The sequence below is a fragment of the Emys orbicularis genome, chromosome 7 (assembly GCF_028017835.1).
Source record: "Emys orbicularis isolate rEmyOrb1 chromosome 7, rEmyOrb1.hap1, whole genome shotgun sequence".
NCBI lineage: Eukaryota > Metazoa > Chordata > Testudines > Emydidae > Emys > Emys orbicularis.
Window position 1 is genome coordinate 68,703,157 of NC_088689.1, and position 18,149 is coordinate 68,721,305.

The 18,149-nt window shown below is 55.4% G+C and overlaps 1 protein-coding gene across 1 annotated transcript; it reads left to right on the forward strand.

Moving 5' to 3' along the window:
- The first annotated feature begins 9,126 nt into the window (after window positions 1-9,126).
- LOC135880899 (interleukin-8-like) lies at window positions 9,127-10,593 on the forward strand. Its single transcript, XM_065407284.1, has 4 exons — window positions 9,127-9,196; window positions 9,287-9,419; window positions 10,182-10,271; window positions 10,542-10,593. The coding sequence occupies exons 1-4, from the start codon at window positions 9,127-9,129 to the stop codon at window positions 10,591-10,593; spliced, it is 345 nt and encodes a 114-aa protein (XP_065263356.1).
- Window positions 10,594-18,149: the final 7,556 nt, after the last annotated feature.

Consider the following 18,149-nt stretch of genomic DNA (forward strand, 5'->3'; position numbering starts at 1 on the left):
CTATCGTTTAAAAATCATGTATTATTTATTAATTGATTATAAAAAGAGGGAGAGAACTGACAAGGTAGCCCGGGTGGGGTTTGGGAGGAGGGGAGGAGAAAAGGAAAAGGCCACTTCAAAAGTTCAAAATAATGACAGCCTTTTGCTTGGGCTGTCCACTGGGGTGGAGTGGCAGGGTGCATGGAGCCTTCCCCCACGTTCTTATACGTCTGGGTGAGGAGGCTATAGAACTTGTGGAGGAGGGAGGGCGGTTATACAGGGGCTGCAGCGGCACTTTGTGATCCTGTTGCCGTTCCTGAAGCTCCACCAGATGCCAGAGCATGTCCGTTTGCTCACGCAGCAGCCCCAGCGTTGCATCCTGCCTCCTCTGATCTTCCTGCCGCCACCTCTCATCTTGAGCGTCCCTCCTGCCTTCACGTTGGTCCCTCCTGTCCTCACGTTCACTGGCATCTTTCCTGTACTTTGATACCATGTCCTTCCACTCATTCAGATGAGCTCTTTCATCGCGGGTCGACTGCATGATTTCCAAGAACATTTCGTCTCGCGTGTGTTTTTTTCGCCGCCTTATCTGAGATAGCTTTCGGGACGGAGGAGGGAGGCTTGAAATATTTGCAGCTGCGGGAGGGAGGGAAAAAAGGGAGAGAAGTATTTAAAAAGATACATTTTACAGAACAATGCTTATACTCTTTCACGGTGAACAACACTATTCACATTACATAGCACATGTGATTTCGGTACAAGGTCGCATTTTGCATCTTATATTGAGTGCCTGCGGCTTTGGTGTTAGAGATCACAGACGCAGGTCCGGGCAACAGAATTCAGCTTTCATGCAGCCATGGTAAGCCATTGTCTTTCGGCTTCTGCAACCTTCATAAAAGCAGCGCCCTCCTTTCCCACATACCAAGCAAAGCCCGTTGAGTGCTGCAGTTTTCCTGTTAACGTGCAGCAGCAGAAACCAAACTAACACCCCCACCCCATCCAATTCTCTGGGATGATCGCTTTACCCCTCCCCCCACCACGTGGCTGGTATCAGGGAAGATCCCTGCAGAAACCAAACTAACCCACCCCCATCCAATTCTGTGGGATGATCGCTTTACCCCTCCCCCCACCACGTTGCTGGTATCAGGGAAGATCCCTGCTAGCCAAATGCGAAAAGCTCAGCGCCAATGCCCCCACACCGCTTGGCTAACTGCAGGGAAGGATTTCTTTTCAGCCACAGGCAAACAGCCCACTAGGAACGGCCACCTCTGTCCCCTTAATTAAATTCCCATATTTCAACCAGGTTACCATGAACGATATCACTCTCCTGAGGATAACACAGTGAAATAAAGAACGGATGTTGCTTGAATGCCAGCAAACACTGGGACCATACGCTGCCAGGCTTTGTCATGCAATGATACCAGATTACTTGCTACTAACATGGCGTGGTCAAGTGTCCTACCATGGAGGACGGAATAAGGCTGCACTGCCCAGAAACCTTCTGCAAAGGCTTTTGGAGTACCTCCAGGAGAGCTTCATGGAGATGTCCCTGGAGGATTTCCACTCCATCCCCAGACATGTTAACAGACTTTTCCAGTAGCTGTACTGGCCGCGAATGCATCCCAAGTCCTCAGAGCAAATTAACCAATAAAAAACGCTTGTTTTTAAACCATGTTTTATATTTACAAAGGTACACTCACCAGAGGTCCCTTCCATGGCCTCATTGTCTGGGATAACGCCTTGGGAGGGTTGGGAGGGTACTTCAGTCAGGCTGAGAAAAAGATCCTGGCTGTTGGGGAGAACGGAGTGCTGTGTGCTCTCCGCAACCTCGTCCTCATCCTCCTTTTCCTCATCTTCCCCGTCCGCAGAATCCTCAGGCATGGCTGAGATTACCCCCTCCTCGGAATCCACGGTGAGGGGTGGGGTAGTGGTGGTGGCCCCCCCTAGAATTGCATGCAGCTCAGCGTAGAAGCAGCATGTCTGCAGCTCTGCACTGGACCTTCCATTTGCTTCTTTGGTTTTCTGGTAGGCTTGTCTGAGCTCCTTAACTTTCACGCGGCACTGATATGAGTCCCTATTGTGGCCTCTCTCCATCATGCCCTTGGAGATTTTTTCAAATGTTTTGGCATTTCGTCTTTTGGAACGTAGTTCTGCTAGCACGGAATCCTCTCCCCATATAGTGATCAGATCCAGTACCTCCCGTACGGTCCGTGCTGGTGCTCTTTTTCGATTCTTGGACTGCATGGTTACCTGTGCTGATGAGCTCTGCGTGGTCACCTGTGCTCTCCACGCTGGGCAAACAGGAAATGAAATTCAAAAGTTCGCGAGGCTTTTCCTGTCTACCTGGCCAGTGCATCCGAATTCAGATTGCTGTCCAGAGTGGTCACAATGGTGCACTGTGGGATAGCTCCCGGAGGCCAATACCGTCGAATTTCGTCCACACTAACCCTAATTCGAACCAGCAATGTCAATTTCAGCGCTACTTGTCGGAGAGGAGTACAGAAATCGATTTAAAGAGCCCTTTATGTCAAAGTAAATGGCTTCATTGTGTAGATGGGTGCAGGGTTAATTTGATTTAACGCTGTTAAATTCGACCTAAAATCATAGTGTAGACCAGGCCTAAGTCACCAAGCAAAATAAACTAAAACGCACAAATCTATGTCTAATCAAACTGAATACAGATAATCTCACCCTCAGAGATGCTTCAGTAAGTTTTTTCCTCAGACTGGACACCTTCCAGGCCTGGGCACAATTCTTTTCCCTGGTACAGCTCTTGTTCCAGCTCAGGTGGTAGCTAGGGGATTCTTCATGATAGTTCCTCTCCCTTTGTTCTGTTCCACCCCTTTATATATCTTTTGCATAAGGCGGGAATCCTTTGTCCCTCTCTGGGTTCCCACCCCCTCCTTCCCAATGGAAAGACACCAGGTTAAAGATGGATTCCAGTTCAGGTGACATGATCACATGTCACTGCAAGACTTCATTGCCCACTTGCCAGCAGACAGGTATACAGGAAGATTTAGAGGTAAACACAGCCATCTGCAGACAATTGTCCTGGTTAATGGGAGTCATTAAGATTCCAAACCACCATTAATGGCCCACACTTTGCATAATTACAATAGGCCCTCAGAGTTATATTTCATATTTCTAGTTTCAGATACAAGAGTGGTACATTTATACAAATAGGATGACCACACTCAGTAGATTATAAGCTTTGTAATGATACCTTACAAGAGACCTTCTGCATGAAGCATATTCCAATTACATTATATTCACTCATTAGCATATTTTTATAAAACCATATAGACTGCACGTCACAACCTCCTCTAATGACACCTCAGTTTGGGACCGTTCCTCAGATCTGTCACCCAAAAAGAATGGCTCAAGTTTGGGAATCTCCCTTATCCTCAACAGTGAAGACCGATGCAAAGAATTTATTTAGTTTCTCCACAATGGCCTTATCGTCTTTGAGTGCTCCTTTAGCATCTCAATCCTCCAGTGGCCCCACTGGTTGTTTAGCAGGCTTTCTGCTTCTGATGTATTTAAAAAAAAAATTTGCTATTACTTTTGGAGTCTTTGACTAGCTGGTCTTTCTAATTATATTTTTACACTTCATTTGCCAGAGTTTTGACTAGCTGGTCTTTCTAATTATATTTTTACACTTCATTTGCCAGAGTTTATGCTCTTTTCTATTTTCTTCATTAGGATTTATCTTCCACTTTTTGAAGGATGCCTTTTTGCCTCTCACTGCTTCTTTTACTTTGTTTAACCACAGTGGCTCTTTTTTGGTTCTCTTACTATGTTTTTTAAATTGGGGTATACATTTAAGCTGAGCCTCTATTATGGTGTCTTTAAAAAGTTTCCACGCAGCTTGCAGGGGTTTTACTTTTGGTACTGTACCTTTTAATTTCTGTTTCACTAACCCCCTCATTTTTGTGTAGTTCCCCTTTCTGAAATTAAATGCTACAGTGTGGCATTTTCCCCGCCACAGGGATGTTAAATTTAATTATATTATGGTCACTATTACCAAGTGGTCCAGCTATATTCACCTCTTGGACCTGATCCTGTGCTCCACTTAGGACTAAATGTAACCCTTCTGCCCATCTAAGTTGGCAGCAACAAGGGCCGGGTTCTGTATCTAGGGGTTCCGTTTCAATAACGCAATGCAAAACCGGCTCGAGCCCCCACCCAGTGACCTGGGACAATTACATACCACCCCCCTGGGTACCTCTAAGAGGCAATACTTCCCCTCTCGCAAGCATGAAGTCTGAGTGTAGCAAAAAATGTTTAATAACATGAGGTAAACGACATCAGCATAAAATTGAAAAAACACCACAAACAGGATTCATAACACAAACCATGAGCAAAACCCTCCCCAGCAAATTGGGCTGTGTCCTTTCCCTTTGGCTCTTAAATCCAGCAACCCAAAAATCACCCAGAGTCCCCAAAGTCCAACACCCCCAAAGTCTCTTGGGTCCAGCAACCACCCAAAGTCCCAAAAGTCCAATAACCCCCAAAGTCTCTGTCCCTGGTCAGTGCAGCCCCTGAGTAAAAGGGGGGGGGGCACGCAGGGTGTTAAGGGGCACCTTACGTGATCCGAGGCTGGCCAGCCGTCTGTTTCTCCGTGGGGGTTCTGCCGCAGCCTTCACCACGAGCCAGTCCACTTTCCTGCCATCCCACGAACTGCTCCGCTCTACAAGCTGCTCCGCTCCGCTCACCGACCTGTGAGCCGTTCCAGCCGTCCCCGCAAACAGCTCCGCTCGCCATTCCTTGGGCCACTCCAACCGGCCCCGCAAGGCTCCGCGCCGCTCGCTGCTCCTCCAGTCGTCCCCACAAATTGCTCCGCCAGCTGCTGAGCAATATAGCTTCAGGCTCCCCCACTAGTTAACACAGCACTCAGTGATCTCAGCTCTTAATAACTTTAGCTCTTTTGTGATTTCAGCTCATAGTATAGTAGGGGAGCCCCAGTGCTGGTGCACCATTGGCCCAAAGTAAATTCAGCTCAGCAGCCTGTAACTAGACTCCTAATGGAAGATTGAAGGGGCACTGGCATTGTTTACTGAACAGAGAAATATCCCAATGGTTAGAGCTGCCTGCTATGTCCTGCATAGTGTCTGTGAAGCAAAGGGGGGGAAGTTTCTGCTGGGGTGGAGTGGCTGTCTGCTGAATCTGAACAGCCAGATACAGGGCTATTAGAAGAGCTCAGCGCGGAGCTATATGGCTCAGGGAGGCTTTGGAAGACCATTTTAACAGCGAGCCACAGTAGTGTGTGTTGCTGTAGTGTGCTCTACCTGGCTGTTGGGATTCCCTCTGAGACCTTTTCCATTCGGCTTATCCAGAACTCCTTGTCCAGTTCTAGGAGAACACGTCCTTCAGTTCTCTGGGATCCAAAACACTCAGGTTCCTTTATTTGGCACCCCTAATGCCAGGGCCTGCGTGGAAGTGCCCAGCTGGTGCCTGTTCCTGGAGAGAGGCGTTACTGCTGCGTGGGCAGATGATTTCTCAGCCTCGCAGTGCCACGAGCCATAACCGCATGGTCAGGCACTCTCCGTTCACTCTTGGGGATCGGGGGAAGTTTCCCAAAGGGAAGACAACAGTTTCATTTTTGCAACCCCTGACCATCTGCACCTCATGGGCATTGAGGAGGGCAGTGCTATGCTGTGTCCAGTTGCTGCCCTTTCCATGGCCCGGGGGCCTCATGACATAGAGGAGAAGGGGGACTACGCCAGCGGCGTTCGTGCCATGTCATACAGAAAGATCTGAGGCACAGCAGTGGATCCTGTCCCCCAGGAAAGCCCCATAGGGAGAGTGGAGCTGGCATCAGCCAGGCAGTGAGCCAGGAGTCGGACTCTTTGTTGGAGGGGCCCCTGATCTGCCGGAGAGCCTTGGTGGAGCAAAGCCCCTGGGAATGAATCACCAGCACTAGGCCATGCCACAACACATCCCAGTGTGGGAGGGCATGGAGAATGAGAGCGTCTGACAGCCCACAGCCCCTGCTCCTCCCCAGAGACACTCCTCATCTCAGCCTGCTAGCACCCTGCCCCACACTCCCAGCCACGCCGACAGGCTAGGCATCCCAACCCACCCACCATCACACTCACCCCTGGCTGGGGAAGGCTGGCCTCCCTGGTGGGGCAGAGCTGCGTGGCTGTCCTAGTGGGGAGTGTGTCCCTGGGGTGGGAGCAGAGGGCATGTACTGTTAAATGTGTTCTCGTTTCATAGATTCACAGACTCCAAGGCCAGAAGGGACCACTGTGATCATCTAGTCTAGCCCTCCATATAACAGCCCTGTCACAGGGTCCACTCACCGCTAGCAGTGCCTCCTGCTGGTCACTCCAGGTATTTGCTCTTTGCAGGTGCTGTAACCTGCTCTCATGGTCTCTTCACTTGTCCTGTGATGCCCTGTGGCCCCTCCAGAGCTGCAGCGTCCTCTTTGTGGCTTGGCCCTTGGGCCAGGTTGGCGTCGCTATGGCCCTCCCCTTCCAGGGTACCAAAGTCTTCCAAGCTAAACTGTGCCAGGCAGCCTGCTCGTCACTGCCTGGCCTGTGCCACTTTCCCAGTGGCTGGCAGGGGAACCTGGGCCCTCCCGCTACTCCAGGTTCCAGTCCAGGGCCCTCTCATCTGCAGCCAAGGTCTGCCCTGCCCCATGCCTTGCTGCTTTTCCTCTAAGCCTTTCCTACCAGTCTGGCTCTCCCTACCTCCCTGGGTTTGCCAGTCCAACCTCCCTCCTCCCAGGGAGTACCTGTGGGCTCCCTCGCACTATAGCCCCAATCACATCTCCCTATTTCCATGCAGCCTCCTTCAGCTCTACAGCCCCCCTGTTCCTGCCCAGCTGAGCCGCATTTAATCAATCCCTCCCCCTCCCCACTCCAGGTGCAGCCTCAGCCTGGGCAGTTAATTGTCCTCCCTGGCTACCTTAACCCCTTCCAGCCTTTGACAGTGAGCTCTTCAGTCCAGCAGAGAAAGGTCTGGAAGTTGAAGCTAGACACATTCAGACTGGATACTGGATACTTATGGACTATGATCAACTCACCCCTGAACCTTCTCTTGGTTAGGCTAAATAGACTGAGCTCCTTGAGTCTATCACTCTAAGGCAGGTTTTCTAAGCCTCTAATCATTTTCGTGGCTCTTCTCTGAACCCTGTCCGATTTATCAACATCCTGCTTGCACTGTGGGTACCAGAACTGGACACAGGATTCCAGCAGTGGTCACACCAGTGCCCGAGACAGAGGTAAAATCACCTCTCTGCCTCTACTCGAGATCCCCCCGTCCACATCCTTGCTTTGGTGGGCTTGTGTTAGGTGTGTCACATTCAGTGCAGTGTTAGCACGCAGATCTTGTAGTGTGTGCGTGTGTATCACTGCACTGCCTGTCTCCATGGTGTCTAATCACCCAATTCAAATACCAGAAGCGTCAACCCCCCCATCCCCCTGCAAGATTGGGCCCAGTGACTCCGGCCGGAGCAGGCAGGCAGGGTGCTGAGTACTGCCGGCTCCCCACTTTCGGGAGGGGATGGGCCTGCAGGGACATGCTGACTGACAGGCTGATGCTGCGCCAGCCGCCCTGCCACCGTGACAGGGAGTGACACTGACCCCTCTCCAGTGTGAGGCCGCAGGTACCCCCTCCAGGACCCCCCAATACCTCCTCCAGTGCCACCCAAGTACTCCCAGCAGCACCCCACAAATACCCCCACCAACTCCCCCAGGTAACCCCTCCCAGTACACATACACCCCTCCGGTGCCCCCCAAATATCCCCTCCCAGTACACCCCCTCCAACACCCCCAAAATCCCTGCCAGCACCCCCAGACACCCCTCCCAGTACACACACCCCCTCCAACACTCCCAAAATCCCTGCCAGCACCCCCAGACACCCCTACCAGTACACACACTCCCCTCTAGCGCCCCCAAATGCCCCCTCCCAGTACACACACACCCGTCTAGCACCCCCCAAATATCCCCTCCAGCACCCCCCAACACCCCCTCCAACACCACCCAAATACTCCCACCAGCTCCCCCAGGTAACCCCTCCCAGTACACACACCCCTTCCAGCACCTCCCAAACAGCTCTGCCAGCACCCCCAGAGACCCCTCCCAGTACCCCCACACCCCTCCAGCTCCCCCAAATACTCCTACTAGAGACCCCTCCCAGTACCCACACACCCCTCCAGCACCCCCCAACTGTATCCCCCCCAGTTCCCCCTCCCCCGGCAGTGTCCTCTATGTGGGAACTTGAAATATGGTAACCCTAGGGGTCACTCAGAGAGCCCTGCCAGCAGCAGCCGCCTGCTCCCAGCGCCTGGGCTGGGCACCATACTCATGGCAGCCTGGGGCAGGGCAGCAAGGGGCACACGGGGTCGTTCTGCTGTATGCAGGGAGAGGGACCCGGCTGCAATGGCAGGTCCCTGGGCAGCGCGAGAGGTGTGATTAGGCTGCTGAGAGGCAGATGCCCAAGGGGTTGACTACTACAGGGAGCACCTTGGGGAGCATCTCAGGGCAGCCAGGCTCTGCAGCAGGGGCCAGCTCCAGGAGGCAGCGGCAGCCGGCGCCAGGCTCCTTCAGGGCAGAGGCAAGAGCGTGTCAGGTGCAGCTTTGAGCTGTGCTGCCCGCCCTGCCTGGGGTGTGCCTGGCAATACAGAGGCAGCCTGGCTCTGGGAGCAGGGCAGGGAGGGCTGCCGGGCAGCCAGCCAGCGCCCTGGTTCCCACAGCGTGAAGAGCCAGGAGTGGGCCAGGTGGCTCCCCCCAGCTTCCGGTCCGCCGGCTCCTGGTAGGAGGTGATGGTTTTTAAACTGTGTGGCGTGCCCTCTAGGGAGGTGTGTGCCACAGAAATCGGTGGGGGGGACATGACTCCATGTGCCCCTCCACATTCCACCTCTAAGGGGAGCAAATATTCTTGCTCTCCCTGGGCTCTAAACTGCTCGGTTAGGGCTCTGTTCAAACAACAAATCAAAGGACATGGGGGGGAGCTCCCCAGTCATTCTGGCTTTGCAGCTGTCTCGCGCTCATTTCCATGGAAAGCAGAACCCTGCCAGGAAGCAGCTGATACTAACCCTCTGTTGCTGGGTTGGGCATGGGAACGCCCCCTGACTGCGGCTGCCTTTATAGAGCCCGGCTCCTGGTGTGCTGCTGCTTGTGCCACTCCCCGGAGCTAGCATGTCCCCCGTGCCCAAGGCGGCCTTCGTAGGCATGCTCCTCTTCTGCCTGTGCCCCGGGCACCGAACAGGTAAGCAGCAGAGGCCGTGCAGACTACCTGCGGGCAGGATTGCAGAGGGCGTTCACCCAAGGACTCTTAGCTGTGTCTTTTCCCATGCAGCCCTGCGGGCCCAGGCAGTCCACGTACCCACGAGGTGCATGTGCTCGAAGTTCCAAGAGAAGGTTAGTCCCAGATTCATAATGGATTTCCAGATCATTGAGAAGGGAGCCCACTGCGACCGCCATGAGATCATGTGAGTAGCGTCTGGCTGCTGTGCCAGCCAGAGTCCTCGCTTACCCCCTCCCCGCCCCCAGTGGGCTGTGATTCAGGCTCTCTTGGTTGAGAGAACCTGCCGTAGCCATGGCCATCCTCTGGCCAGGTGTCTCTGTTACCAGCAGAAGCCTTCCAGCTGCGTTACCCTTCTCTGGGGCCTCTCCCCCCCCCCCCCGCCCAGGGCAAAAGCATCTGGCCGTCCTCTTTCCCTGCCTATGTCTCCCCACACCCAGCTACCACAGGGCTCAGCCTCTCTGCTTTCCCAGGGAGGGGAGACCGTGAGCAGGCTCCCTGGGTCCCAGCACCAGGCTTCAGGGAAGTTTCACCTGGGCCGGTGTGACTCACATCTCCCTGCGGAGGTGGGTTGTGGGGGGAGGCCTTCCTCTGCCCCACTCCCAGTCACTTATCTGATTGTAGACAGGAAGGTGAACAGCCTTTCCTTTGTGCTACAGGCCAGGGGGGAAACCTCTCCTTCTCTCCACTAGCCAAGCTATTTACATTGCCACTCTCCTGGCTTGCTTGGTTCACACCTTGTTTGGCTGTTGCAGGAACAGGCACTGAACTTTGTCTTAAAATGTGTTCTCGTTTGCCTGGTGTAAATGTGGAGTGACTCTCCAGATCAGAATCAGGCCCATGATACTCGTCTGCCTGACAGCAAGACCCCAGCTCCAGTACAGGCCCCAGGGGCACCGCCAGGGCACTGGGCACTGCAGGGGACCAAACACACCTGCTTGTCTTCTAGATTAACCGTGAAGCAACGGAGAGGCCAGAGAGAAACGTGCCTCGACTCATCCAAGAGGCAAGGGAAGAATCTGCTGCACTGCTGGAAGAGGTCAGTGCTCGGAGAAATGGGCCCTGGCCCCTGTTGGCAACTGCCAGCACCTGCTCCCCAGGCTGGCCCTTCGCTGTGTGCAGTGGCAGCACTGGGCCAGATTGCGATGCTGGCTGCACAGCTGCCTGGGCTGCAGGGAGGGCAGTGGGGTCACTGCAAGCTGCTGCCAGTGCACAGAGAGCAGAGCGTGGCCTGTTTGGCTTGTCCCTCTGGGTCCCAGTGGCTGAGAGGCCCTTGGTCCTGCTCTGAAGGAGCCTCCTTCTCTTACAGACACCGGAAGGACCCCAGGAAGCAGCGCCACTGCATGAAGAGGGGGCAGTGACACAGGACCAGGGCAAAGCAGTGAGCACAATGCACAGGCAAGGCCACGCTCTGGGATCGAGGGGCAGGCCTCCCGGGGCTCCCCCTGCATGGGGACTAGCTGCGGCCACGCGAGATGAAGCAGGGAGAACTCCCCGCCCAGCTTGTGGCCCAGAGCAGGACTGTCAGCCCAGGCTGCTCTCGCAGTGAGGTGACAAGTGAGCGCGGCCTGGCCAGGCCAGGGTGGGGCTGGGCCAAGATGTGGGACCGCACACCTTGGGTTTGCCATACCCTTCCTCCCCAGTCGAGGCTTATGAGCAGGGTATCTATTATGCAGAGGTATGAGCCAGAACCTAGGGTTGCCAACTTTGTAATTGCACAAAACTGAACACCCTTGCCCGGCCCCTTTCCCTTCCCTGCCCCTTCTTTGAGGCCCCGCCCTCACTCACTCTAGCACCCGTCCCTCCAACACTCACTTTTCCCCACCCTCACTCACTTTCACTGGGCTGGGGCAGGGGGTTGGGGTGCGGGAGGGGGTATGGGCTCTGGGGAGGGGGTGTGGGCTCTGGGGTGGGGCCAGAAATGAGGGGTTCAGGTGCAGGAAGGGGCTCCAGGCTGGGGGTGCGGGCTCTGGGCTGGGGCCTAGGGGTTTGGAGTGCAGGAGCAGGCTCAGGGCTGGGGCAGGGGGTTGGGGTGTGGGAGAGGATGCGGACTCCCACTGGGGGTGTGGGCTCTGCGGTGGGGCCAGGGATGAGGGGTTTGGGGTGCAGGAGGGAATTCTGGGCTGGGGCCGAGGGGTTTGGAGTGTGGAAAGGGGCTCAGGGCTTGGGCAGAGGGTTGGGGTGTGGGAGGGCGTGCGGGAGTGAGGTCTCTGGGAGGGAGTTTGGGTGCAGGAGTGGGTTCTGACCTGGGCCAGGAGGTTGGGTGGGGGTGCAGGGTCTGGGAAGGAGTTAGGGTGCAGGAGGAGGTTCCAACCTGGGGCAGGGGATTTGGTGTGTGGGCTCTGGCTGGGTGGCGCTTATCTCAGGCTCCCTGCCTGCCCTGGCTTGGGGCGGTTCCCGGAAGCAGCTGGCATGTCTGGCCCCTATGCAGAGGCATGGCCAGGTGGCTCAGCGTGGTGCACACTGCCCGTGCCCGCAGGCACCGCCCCCGCAGCTTCCATTGGCCATGGTTCCCGGCAGGGCTGGTGCAAGGAAGTTTCGCGCCCTAGGCAAAACTTCCACCTTGCGCCCCCCCCCCCGCCCCCAGAGCTAACCCCATCCACCGCCCCCCCGTGGCAGCTAACCACGCCCACCCGCTCCTCCCACCCGAGGAGCCCCCCCCCCACCCGCACGGCAGCAACCCCACTCGCCGCGGCAGCTAACCCCCCCCACCCGGGGAGCCCCCCCTCGCAGGAGCTACCCCCCCTTGCAAGCCCCTCCTCCACGGCAGATAACCCGGCCCGGGGAGCCCCCCCCATGGAAGCTAACCCCGCCCCCCCCACAGCAGCTAACACTGCCCCCCTCCACAGCAGCTAACACCGCCCGGGAAGCCCCCCCGTGGAAGCTAACCCCGTCCCCCTCCACGGCAGCTAACCCCACCCAAGGAACCCCCCCGCGGAAGCTAACCCCACCCCCCTCCATGGCAGCTAACCCTGCCCGGGGAGCCCGCCCCAGCTCTCCTCCGCTGAGCACGCTGGCGCTGCTCTAATTCTCCTCCCCTCCCAGGCTTGCGGCACCGATTGGAGGAGAATTAGAGCGGGGGCTGTGTGCTCAGCAGAGGAGGCAGAGTGGAGGTGATCTGGGGCGGGGAGCGGTTCCCCTGTGCGCCCCCCCTGTTACTACGGGCGGCCCGCCCCGCGCCCCCCCCCCCCCCCCCCGCCCCAGCTCATCTCCACTCCACCTTCTCGCCTGAGTGGGCTTTTAGGCGCCCTCAACCACTAGGCGGCCGCCTAGTTTGCCTAAGTGGTTGCACGGGCCCTGGTTCCGGGGGCCAATGGGAGCTGCGGAGCCGACGCTTGGGGCGGGGGCAGCACGTGGAGCTTCCCTGATCGCCCACGCACCTAGGGACCGCAGGGACATGCTGGCCACTTCCAGAGAGCTGCGTGGAGCCAGGGCGGGTAGGGAGCCTGCCTTAGCCTTGCTGTGCTGCCAACCAGACTTTTAACGGCTTGGTCAGCAGTGCTGACCGGAGCTGCCTGGGTCCCATTTCGACCAGGCGTTCCGCACCATGCTCCCAATGGCTTACGGGAAGAGTGGAAAGCTCCACCCTCGCAGTGGCTGGGAGAAAGCAAAGCCCACGTCCACCCTCTTTCCCAGAGATTGAAAGCTTAGAAAGTTTAGGGCTCTTTCCATTGGGCAGGAACAATCCCAGACTGCCCTTATCTCTGCAGGCACGTTGTATAAGTTAAACTGTAAACCCGCTTCCCCCTTTCAGACTAGCTTTTCTGCCCCCCGGCCCCTCCAATGGGACATCTGCAGGATCAGTTACAGTTACACCTGACAGTTACAGTTACAGCTGCCACCCCATGAACCTGTGCCCAGCCCGTGCTGCTCAGCCCAGCCCCACTGCAGTTGTGACACCTCGGGAAGATCGGTGCATTATTTCTTGTTTGTGCTGTTGGCACCATATTGGCCACAGGATATGACAGAGACGAGGTGGAGGAGGTGATCTCTTTTATTGGACCAGCTTCTGTGGGTGAGAGAGACAAGCTTTTTGAGCCACCCTCAGCTCTTCTCCAGGTGTGGAGAGTGGTGCCCTACAACAAGTGTGAAGCCATTATGAGTCACAGTCTGTCCCACCTTCAGGGCCGGCTCCAGGCACCAGCATTCCAAGCAGGTGCTTTGGGGTGGCAATCTGCAAGGGGCGGCAGTCTGTGTGTTTTTTGCAGCCCTGAGCAGCGCGCCGAATTGCCGCTGCGGACAGCAGGGGCAGTCTGTGTGCTGTTAGGGCGGCACGTGCGTTTCCGCGGCGGCGGCCATTTGGCAGCAGCTTCTATGTTCAGCTGCCAGCAGCTGCAATTTGGCGGCTTCTGTCTTCTGGCTGAAGACAGAAGACAGAAGCTGCCGCCGAATTGCCGCCGCCGCGGAAACGCGCGTGCCGCCCTAACAGCACACAGACTGCCCCCGCCAACCGCGGCGGCAATTCAGCACGCTGCTTGGGGCGGCAAAAACAGTAGAGCCGGCCCTGCCCACCTAGGTTTCCTTCCCCAGGCCTGAGGATACAGCTCGGTGACGCTTGACAGCTTGTCCCTTCCCCCACCACCAGAGACTGGTCCAATAAACCTTCTCTCTGTCAGTACTTATTCTGCATACCAGCTGTCTCCTCGCCTCCACAGGAGGGTTGCAAAGGAACCAGGCAGGAAGGATAAAACAATAGCTCAGGGCCATACATCCCTCTCAAATGGACCAGTTCTGCAGAGAGGGTGGTTAGGTTGGGTGGTTTGAAACCTTTGCCAAGAACTACATCGATGAAGCTGCTCGATTCTCAGTGGGAAACATCCCTGCCAACAGGGGCCCTGCAGCCTCGAGCCGGCACCAGGGCTGCGCAGCCAGCGCTGAGGAGAGAGAGCTGTTAATGGTGCCACTGGCAGACGGAGGGGGCACTGGTTGGCTCGGCTGGGAGTTGATAGACACAGAGTCCAGGGGCCGCAAGGCTGACCCAGAGACTTACGGACGGAGAGCCAGGCGCTGCAGGGGTAACTTGGTGCCCAGAGAGAACAGGGCTGGAGGGGAATGCCCAGTACAGGGAAGGCACTAGACAAATGGGTCTCTGTTGTTTTTAAACCTACCTTGCTAAGCTCTGATCACCTTTTGGGCAAATAAATCACACTGGGTTTTGGAGTCTGTCATCACTGCAAACTTCCTGAGCGCAGGCCCCTGGGGGAGCAGGCAGGCAGGGTCCAGGCCTGGCTGGAGCTGCTTGGAGTTACAGGTGGTGCCTGGGAGTTGGCACCCAGAGAGCCAGATAGTGGGCGAGTAGCTGGGTGGCAGGAACACGCCCCAAAGAGAAGTGGAGCCATGGCTGGGTGAGAGCGTTCGGGGACTGCAGTCCCCCTGCTTGGCTCACACCCCCGAGTCTCACAGCGGAGAACTTAGCAGACACCGGTTCCATCGCTGGCCACAGCCAGGGATGGGGATGAATTGGATTGAAATTTCCCCTATTTGCAGGACCTACTCTGCAAACCCACAATGCAAGAGACACTTCGCCACCTTGTGGCCTTGCTGTGCCACTGCACAGCACATGGAATCCAAGCCCCCTTGCTTGGGAAACTCCTGATTAATGCTGTGATATTAATCAATCAGTGGTGCAACCTCCTCTGGAACTTGGTGGGCAGGGCTGGAAGGGACCAGGGAAGGGCAGCGAGGATGATCAGGGCCTGGAAAAACCCCTGGTGGAGAGAGATTGAAAGGCTGGGCTTGTTACCCTAGAGAGGAGACCAAGGAGAGGGATGTGATAAAAGTATATCAAATAATCGGTGGGACCCAGAAGGAAGGTCAGGGTGTCTGTTCTCCCTGTCTCTTCACACCATAACAAGGGGACATTTAACAGCTCTGAAAGGTGGGAAATTCTGAACTAATGGTTCTTCACACAGTGGGTAGTTAGCCTGTGGGACTCACTGCCACAGGATTTTGTTGCAGCCAAAAACAGCACGAGTCAAAGCCAGATTGGGCATTTATATGGAGACCAAGCCTAGCCAGAATGAGTGTGATGGGGCACCCTCTGCTCCCGTCTTCTTGGCTTCACACGCAGGCTGCTCAGGGACCTTCCTTCTGTAGCTCCCAGTGTCTGGTTTGTTTCCAGTGCTTCGCCTCTCCACCTTTTCCGTACTTCTGTAGCCAGGCTGTTTCTGGAGCCATTAGGTGTAACTACCCCTTCTCCCAAGGCCTGGGGGTGGAAAGCTGTCTCTCCACACTGCTGGCTCCCTTTATCTGGCACAGCTAGCTTTTCCCTTTGGGCGTCCTTCCTGTGCTCTGGGCCGGTGTGGGGTTGGGGCCAGAGGGAAGCCCTGGGCTGGCCTCGCTTGGCATGGCGCTGGAGGCAGGGAAGATGGCTCTCTCGGCAGAACAAGGAGCTCCCGGCGTCACTCACTTTCCCTGGCCCCGAATCACCTGGCTGCCAGGGAAGAGAAATCAGCCGCTGACAGTGCGAGGGGAGCGACTGAGTGCCACCATGGGGAGAGGGGGAGCAGCCACGGAGCCCATCCCCCCAGCTGGGTCTGTGCTCCACTGTTCCAAACCCCCTCAGCATCCCTGCAGGAGCCAGCGAAGGGCTCAGCCTGGCACAGCCATGCCCTGGTGGGGAGGGACTCAGATCCAGGGCCCCCAGTCTGGGGGGCCAGGCCCCTCTGCCCTCCTTCGTGCCAGTCCCGAGCCAGCCTCCCACACCCACCGCCTGGTGTCAGCGCCTGCCCAAGGGGCAGGGCAGTGGGGATCCGCCCCTCAGGGAACGTAGCTGACATGCTGGGATAGATGGTGATGAACACCCCAGCCTGGCGGATTCGCTGAAGGACTCCCAGGTACTCCAGTGTCACTGCACTGAGCTGGTTGGGAGGGAAACCAAGGCAAAGTTTATTCACAAAGAGCAGAGATGTGAATGATACCAAGCCAGGACAGACGCGCCGGGGCTGGTCACCACCAAACCAAACCCCACCCGCTTTCTGGTGACGAAAACGTCATTGAAGCCAGTTACTCTTTGCTGAACCTGTTTTCTTACTCACATCAAGGTACCGGCATCTCCAGCCCTGCAGACAAGGGGACCCAACTTTCACAGGCTCGCAGGGTGCTGCATCCTGTGGTCCCTCGGTGCCGGATGCTTTTTGCTTCTGCTTGTATTTCCCAAACCTCACTGTTCTGTCCCAGAGGCAAGCTGACCCGCGGCTCTTCCATCCCCTTATGTTCATATGGATAAGGGCTTCCATTGCTTTGACTCCGTACTGCTCCGGTTCACTGGAGACAGGTCGACAGCCACCTTTCACCCTGCCTGGGGGAAGCCTGCGCTTCCCCGTGTTTGGGCACCAACTTTAAAGCAGCCCACCAGCGAGCGACTGTAATTCTGCACATGGTGTTAACACATTTCACAAGGACATTCATCCCCGGTGCATCACCAGCTTTCACAAAAGCCCTGCCTCACTCCTCTCCTACTACACCCCTACCCGGATACAATTGGCTGATTCAATTGGTGATTCTTTGTGGTTCCAGCCCTCTGTTCTCCCCCGGGATGGCTGTGTGATGTTGCACTCCATATGTTTTATGGAAATATGCTTATGAGCGTGAATATGATGTAACTGGAATATGCTTTCTGCAAAAGGTCTCTTGTAAGGTATCATAACAAAGGTTATAAACTACTGAATATATTCCTCCTATTTGTATGCATGTATCATTCTTGTATCTGAAGCTAGAAATATGAAGTATAACTCTGAGGTCCTATTGTAATTATGCAAAGTGTGGGCCATTAATGGTGGTTTAGAATCTTGATGACTCCCCTTGACTAGGGCAATTAGTTGTAAATGGTTTATTTACCTGCAAGCCTTCCTGGGTATGTGTGGGCCAACCCAGGAAGAATGGAGACTAGGGGGTCTTACAGTGACATGTGACCTTGTCACATGATACAGGAATCCATCTTAATCCTTGTACTTTTCCATTGATGAGGCAGTGGTGGGGAAAAGCACAGACAAAAGATTACTGCCTTATGCCAAAGCTATAAAAGGGGGTGGAGAAGGACAAAAGGGGCTGCCAGTCATGAGAAAACCCCTGCTTACCACATGAGATGCCTGCTGGATCTAACAAAGACTGTACCAGGGGAAAGGATTGGGCCCAGACTAGGAAGGAGTCTAGTCTGTGAGAGAAGCTTATTGGAGCATCTCCGAGGGTGAGATTTACCTGTATTCAGTTTCTTAATGTATTGGGCTTAGACTTGCATGTTTTGTTTTATTTTGCTTTGTGACTTACTTTGTTTTGGCTGTTATTACTTGAAACTACTTAAATCCTACTTTTTATACTTAATAAAATCACTTTTGTTTATTAATAAACCCAGAGTAAGTGATTAATTACTTGTGGAGCAAACAGCTGTGCATATCTCTCTATCAGTGTTATAGAGTGTGGACAATTTACAAATTTACCCTGTATAAGCTTTATACAGAGTAAAACGGATTTATTTGGGGTTTGGATTCCACTGGGAGCTGGGTGTCTGGGTGCTGGAGGCAGGAAACCTGCTGAGCTGTTTTTAGTTAAAGTCTGCAGCTTTTGGGGCGTGGCCCAAACCCTGGGTCTGTGTTGCAGCAGGCTAGCGTGTCTGGCTCAACAAGGCAGGGTTCTGGACTCCCAAGCTGGCAGGGAAAACGGGCTCAGAGGTAATTTCAGCACATCAGGCGACAGTCTCAAGCAGATCTCTGTGACCGAACCCATCACAGGCTGGGCCCTGATCGTCAGCCCCCCAATCCCTATCCCTGGAGATGCTGCTCCCCTGGGCAGTGGAGGGCAGGGCAGACGTTGGCGCTGGAAGATGGACCCACTCTGTCCCAGGGCCATGCTCTAGGGCATGGAAGGAGGGGGGATGGCTGCAGGGACTCAGGCAACCAGCCCTCTCCTGCAAACAGCA

Bases quoted from the DNA above. Each gene is read 5' to 3' on its own strand.
- LOC135880899 (XM_065407284.1), top strand. From the start codon at position 9,127: ATGTCCCCCGTGCCCAAGGCGGCCTTCGTAGGCATGCTCCTCTTCTGC. The intron at 9,197-9,286 runs GTAAGCAGCAGA...TTTCCCATGCAG, and splicing joins GTGCCCCGGGCACCGAACAG to CCCTGCGGGCCCAGGCAGTC. The intron at 9,420-10,181 runs GTGAGTAGCGTC...CTTGTCTTCTAG, and splicing joins TGCGACCGCCATGAGATCAT to ATTAACCGTGAAGCAACGGA.